This window comes from Patella vulgata, chromosome 7, assembly GCF_932274485.2.
Source record: "Patella vulgata chromosome 7, xgPatVulg1.2, whole genome shotgun sequence".
Classification (NCBI taxonomy): domain Eukaryota; kingdom Metazoa; phylum Mollusca; class Gastropoda; family Patellidae; genus Patella; species Patella vulgata.
The window spans coordinates 52,681,609-52,688,700 of record NC_065885.2 but is presented as its reverse complement, the minus strand read 5'-3'; the positions used below and the strand labels follow the sequence as shown (position 1 = coordinate 52,688,700).

At 35.4% G+C, this 7,092-nt stretch overlaps 1 protein-coding gene across 1 annotated transcript; it reads right to left on the bottom strand.

Annotated features, from left to right (window-relative positions):
• Positions 1–38: 38 nt before the first annotated feature.
• On the bottom strand, positions 39–6,595 carry LOC126828815 (BTB/POZ domain-containing protein 19). The gene is made up of 7 exons (XM_050558824.2): positions 6,430–6,595; positions 5,620–5,851; positions 4,929–4,982; positions 3,815–3,943; positions 3,050–3,181; positions 1,422–1,547; positions 39–1,168 (listed from the first exon to the last, which is right to left on the bottom strand). Exons 1-7 carry the CDS (start codon positions 6,513–6,515, stop codon positions 1,040–1,042), a joined length of 888 nt encoding a protein of 295 aa, XP_050414781.1. The 5' UTR covers positions 6,516–6,595; the 3' UTR covers positions 39–1,039.
• Between the last annotated feature and the right edge of the window lie 497 nt (positions 6,596–7,092).

Here is a 7,092-nt window from a genome sequence, read left to right as displayed (position 1 = left end):
TAGCCCCATTTGCTTCGCCCAAAAAATAGAAAATTCCATGCATTACAATATATTTAATAAATAAATAAATTCTATATTGGATATTTTTTTTACATAAAATAAACTTAATACCAAGACTGTATATAATTATCACTAATGACGACTTTTAAGGATTGCAAGCACTGATGAATGATTTACTATGTACATATTTAATTTTCTCATGTGATAAATGAATTGCAAAACCTTTAAAAGAAGATTAAAACTATATTATCATTAAAGATGCATTATGTGAGAGCTACATGTGCCTATTGCAGGTCCTTTTTCTGACCTCAATGTTATGTAAATTACTATTTAGACATTCATTCACATGGCAAGGTCAAAACCAACTCTCTGTACCATCGGGTGACCAAGATATTGAATGGATTAGAACACCCGCGCCATTTAATGTTAGATTGGATAATCAAGACTTTTTTGGATTATCGTTGCAATGTTACTTGACAATTAAGGCCACATGTCAAAACTTCAAGCACCCATAACTTTGCTCAGACTGAAGTAATCTGACTTAAATTTTCAATATGCATGTATTCAATTTTCATTACCTTTTTTGGAACTAATATAGCAAGAACCTCCAGCTCTTTATCTAATTCTTACATAATGCATCTTTAAGTTGGCAAATGCTACATTAAAATACCTGTCGTATAGGTAATTCTCGAAAAACCTTTTTCAGTTTATACGAGACAGATGCAATGCTGAATGGGTCCAGTGTCAATGCATATTATTAATATCAAGGGGACTGGCAAAAGTTGCATATGGAAGATATAAAATTTCAGAATAGAGAGAGAGAGAGACTATTCGTTGTCATGTTGTGCATGCACCAATCACAATCATTACCCTGCTATCTTTAGATAAAGCCTCCTCTATAAAATTTTAATTATTTACAAGAAGAAATTGTTTTCTTATATATAATGTACAGAAATTCCATTTCACATTTTCGCAGCTTTATCATGGATACAGTATTAAAACGCAAGCTTCATTGTCGCACTAATCAATAGTCAAATGTCTATTTTGAATTATCTATATATTTATGAACATCTCTGGGATTCGTTCCTTTCCTTTTAGTAGTGAGGGGGTTTCCCTTTTCTCCATGTTTAAGTGCGTGAACTTTCCACGCAAATGCAAATGATTCAACCTATAAACAGAAAAGGAAAATCAACACTCATAAAATCACATCATTCAATTTGCCGATTTAAAAGGGTTTGAAATGTAATCTTTCCGAAAAAAACATTTGTTATAGGAAACAATTGTTGTTCTATTGAACGGGAAAATTAAAACGTAGCTTGTAATAATTACATAAAAAAAGCATGCTTTAGCACAGTGAGATTCACAAAATCTGGGGCTACACATGTGTGGACCAAAATAGATGCCAGCACTCTTTTACTTACCGGTATAAAGTTTTCTTTTTTATTTTCTTCTTCTAAATTTGCAAGTTCTTCTGGTGAAAAAAGAGGTAGACGAATTAAACTGACAAACTGCTGACCAACTTCTTTTATTGGTTTACCATCCACAGCCTAAAATAATATATTAAAGATACATTATGGGAGATTCGATAACGAGTTGGCAGTTCTCACTATAATAGTTAAAAACTAGATAATGTAAAGGCAATTTGCTGAAAATTTCATTCAAATTGATCCACTATGAACAGAGAACAAAGTGGTTGAAATTTCCACATAGCCTTGATCATCATTACTAAAGTCAGTACGATAAACAGCATAGTCTCGATTATCCATTTAATCATTAAATCGTGAAGGAAAGTTATGCAGTAAATCGGCCCACAATCCACTAAAGATCGCAGGCTAGCGATGCCATCTAGAGTTGATTATGGCCTGGATAGGTTAATTAATGTCTAATTAATAATTTAGATAACATTTCAGGCCTGCCTAAAGAAAAACATGCATTAGACAGATTTAGCTCTTGCATAATGTATGTTTAAGTTAAAATTACTTATATTATAGTACAAGATAACACAGTTTTCTTTTGCTTCTTCACGACTAGCTGCAATATTGTAGCATTAGACAGATTTAGCTCTTGCATAATGTATGTTTAAGTTAAAATTACTTATATTATAGTACAAGATAACACAGTTTTCTTTTGCTTCTTCACGACTAGCTGCAATATTGTAGCGTCAACGTGGTTGCCGCTACATCGGTACATTCATTGAAGCCTTACGCAATTTAAAACAAATTTTCAACACATAATTTGTATTGAAATAAATTCTTTTATCAAAAACAATAAAGTGTGTTAAAATAGTCACCGAATAATTTCAATTTGCGGTAATGGGTTTTACATTTTCGAAGGCAAATTTTTTATAACCACAAGCTATGTGTAGTGACTTTTGGGGCCAGATTAAAAGGGTATTTAGGAGTTCCGGGCCTGTAACATATTTGTAATCAAATACTTAATTTACAAAACATGCTGGGAGTGGGATGGCCGAATGGTTAGCACGTGCGCGTTGAATTATAAGGTCTGTAATTGAGTCAACTGGCGTGGTTTGGATTCCCCGGTTGTACATGACAGGCGAGTTATTGAAATAAAATTGAACCATATGTTAGTCCTGAAATGACCAAGTTTGTATCAAGTGGACGATACAGAAGTTATCAGGAGTCGAAACTCAAACAAATTCTACTTCAGATTTTCGTTTCATCCGAACGACTATAGGCCTACGCTGTCCCTTGTCATGCCCTCAGCAAATTAACTATGAAGGCATACATCCAAAACAATTACCTTATAAAGGACAAACTGTGTTGCCCGTGCATGCACACAATATTTTCCTTTTGGGACCGATTGAAAGGATGTAAAACGGATCAAACGTTCATTAATCATCCAATAACAGACGATTTCCGATTTCAGTACACATTTGGTTTCCAAATCAAACGTCCATCATATTCTTATCTTTTTCCTTGATGTAACCTTTCTTTGTCGGAACGACTGAATGCTACATATTATGAAGAAAATTACCTGCAAGAAAAGCCATGCCGAAATATATCGAAAAATAATGCTATGTTAAATTTACCGAATTTACTGTTGCCCATTCTTTCACAGATCTATATAATTCCATTTCATCAATAGCTAAATTATCACTTTTTAATATGGTGGCCAGCGAATCAGCTGATAATTCTTGAAACCCTTTAGATCTAAACACATCCTGAAAGTAGAAATGGAGTATTAAGACATTAATTCATTTTATTAAACAACAACCAGAAAGGGGTAATATTATATAGGCTACATCTCCAAATAAAACCCCCTAAAAAACACTTTAATTTAGATTAACAATACTTAACAAAAACTTCTTTCAAAGATGTTATGGTAACTAGGAATTTGGGAGCCACGGTGACTGAGTGAGTAAGATGCTGGCCTGGATGTGGCGGGTTTGCTCCCGGTGTTGGTCGAGAAAGTTCATCAGGATTTTCTGACATGGTTTCTTGTCAGTGACGCAGGACGGAGGATCTCACAATGAATGACAGCTGTGGGATGGGAAAAAACAAAGTCCTGTGTACACATTGGCGTGCACGTAAAAGATCCCTTGGCAGTTGTAATACGATATATAAGAGTAGGCGATAATGGACAATGTTTCCCACCTAGCACACTGTATGACGTATGCCCCGTCTTCATTAGCCCAGTCGGAGCAGAACAGTAGGATGTTAAACCCTATTTGACTTCATTTCATTTCAACTAGAATTTATTGTAAAATGATTAAGCATACATTATAGCGATTTGTGTACTGCCAGAGACAAAAGTCGATATCCGTCTCAAATGTGGAAAATAAATACATGCTTACCGCTGTATGTTGATCTATAAATTGAAGCGTTTTATCTTTTAAATCATCTTGGCTGTATAAAACTGCAGCTTGCATCGTATCACAAGCGTTATTTGTATTTAAAATCTCAACAAGGTACGATGAACATAACTAAATAAAATACATAAAAAAACGTAGAAAAAACTATGAAAACATTAAAGATCTCACTTTACTATAAATATTATTGTTATGTCAATGCTGACAATAATCTCACCGAAAAATAAACTAAACTAGATGTATTTCGAAGCAAACGCTTACGTTTATACCAACCACAGTCAAAATAAGACAGTGGTTCCAAAATTATATAGACAGACAATACCAGCATATCTTAATTTTAAATGACATTTTCGGCATTCATTTCAGAGGTCTCGGCTTACCATTAGCGTTGAGTTTAAGATCTCTTGCCAGTTGTAAATCGAAATAAGATATGGCCATTGCGCCCTAGTCTGATTTAAATATCCCTCATAGCACACAGCATTAGTCAGATTGGTGCAGAAAAGTAAGACTAAACTCCATGGCATTTCATTTCATTTGAATTAATCTCAAGATACATTATGGAAGATTAGATAAAGAGCTGACAGTTCTCACTATAATAGTTAAAAACTAGATAACGTAAAGGGAATTTGCTGAAGTTAGCAAATGAATTTTGGGCCTAGCTTCGATCATCATTACTAAAGTCGGTACGATAAAAAACATAGTCTTGATTATTTTCACTTTTTGATTTAATCATGAGTGAGAGTTGAGCAGCAGATCGGATTATAATCCAGTAAATATTGGAGGCTAGCGATGACATCAAGAGTTGATTATGGTCTGGATAAGTTAATTAATGTCTAATTAATAATTTACATCAGGCTTAAAGAAAGACCTGCAGTTGGCAGATTTAATAATCATTCATTTGTTTTAGAAAAACTACTATCATACAGATTTTAAGTTTGTGTATATATATGTACAGTTAACCCCGAATAAAAAATGATGACGGCACAAGTTTAGCCCCATTTTGAATAATGGTTAGCACTAATCTGTAGAATATGTGTCCTGAGGCAAATCTGAAACGGCAATCATTTTCAAGTATGGTATGCTTTCTTTTGTGACTCACCCTTTTCAACTCATCTAAACCATATTCTAATGAAGAAGCTAAAACATCAACAGCCTGAAAATATAAATGATTTTGCGGTCATTAAAATATTCGATCTGTAAGAGTATATCAGAGTCACTCAAAACTAAGATTTTTAGTGGGATAGTGCGTTCTTGGGACTTGAATGGAGGTGGACGTTAACTCACGAAAGAACGAACTTGAATGAATATTAGCTAGGGAAAAGGGAGGGGGGGGGGGAGAGAGAGAAATGGGGTTTACCGTGTACTTGACACAAACTAGGTCATTTTGGGACTAACATATGGTTTAATTTTATCTTAATAATTCACTTGTGTGTAGGGGTCTTCAGCAGTGGGAGGAAACCGGAAGACCCGGAGAAAACCCACGAGGTTGGACAGGCAACTCTATTCCTTGTCACGTAAAACCAGGGAATCAAAACCATATCAGTTGACTCAATGACAGACTTTATGATACAGCGCGCACACGCTAACCATTTAGCCATCCAACCCCCCTAGGGGAAAGGCCAAACCAATTCAATTTTGGATTTTAGATTACAAAAAAAAACCCTGAAAAATTTGGTACTAAATACTAAGGACTGTTATTTTTTAATACATACGAAAGTATATTTACTTACTGGCAACAAAAATAAGAAGATATACCGGTACCACTAATTAATTATAATAGGAATACTCACTATTCTAGAGGAAATAGAAATACAATTGGTATAAATAAATTCCAACATGGCAAGAAATACTTCTGGTGATGTTTCTGTGAGAACAAGAGGTACATCTTTATCATTGGTTGTATGTTTGTTATTGCCGACATGCTCGGAAAACATGGCTTTAAACACGGCGCACCTTGAGGACAGAATGCAACGATGTGCATATACTGACTGTTTATTTGGACCGATCATAAATTTAATATCACTGCAAGTAAAAAAAAAATATATCACACGGTATCTTAAATATATGTCTATCTTCTCTGCCAAGAAACGTAAGTTTTAATCAGAAACTGGCGAGCAGCGATTGAAGCCTAAAGCCAAACAAGTAGACAACATGATGTGGTCCAGTTGAGCTTGATATTTTAGTCCATAAGATAAGTACTTCTAGTGGACTATATGTTTTTGTTGATGGTGGGGGTATTTTGAAAGGAAGAAACTATAAACTATATGAAAGCCTTTGGTGTATCATGTCTTGCCTCTCTGGTGTTGAATCATTGATATAAACTTATAGCAGTTTTATATAATAGGCCTATATAGGCCCTAATAGTGCCCAAAAAAGGGAATATGGGTCTCATCCAAACTAGGTCATTTTGAGACCAGCATTTCTCTATCAAATTAAGCGAATTGTGTACAGGTAGTCATAAAGGGACGACAGACTGGGCTTTAATCGTGAGTTCTTAATGATTCTTATGGCTTGAGTTGACAATAAATTGGATTCACAACAAATTTCATTTTAATTCAAGCATTCATTCATAGGATAGAGGAAATTCTAGATTATATTACCTGTTTTCTTTACTATTTACCATTTTCTTCATGTGGTTTGCAAAATCGGATATATCCCCTTTCATCACTTTTTCGTGAAGCGCCATTGTAACGGTTAAAATAGTACAATAGAAAACAAATTTTCCAACGGTGCACCGTTGTTTACTTGTTGTCAGGCAGGTGCTTGTTTTTGTGGTGGTAGTTATCTCCCGTGAATGAAGTCAAACATATCAAGTCTCCTTTGTCTCGATTAGCCGGCCTTACGATACCGGGCGAAAATTGGCCAAACTATGGTGGCTGATTGGTATCATGTCGTGATGTCGCCCTTCATATGGCGACAACCCGACATCACGACATTTTAACACGACAACACGACATCACAATACGACATTTTCACCTGACACCACGACATCAAAAATGTCGTAATGTTGCGTAAAAATGTCGTATTGTCGGGTTAAAATGTCATGATGTCGGGTTGTCGTGGTGTCGGGTTGTCGTGGTGTCGGATTGTGGGGTTTAACGTCCACTCAACACAAACTAGATTATTTCGGGACTAACATGATTTAATTTTATTTCAATAATTCGCTTGCGCGCAGGGGTCTTTAGCAGTGGGAGGAAATCGGAGGACCCGAAGAAAACCCACGAGGTTGGACAGGCGACCCTACTCCTTGTCACGTACAACCG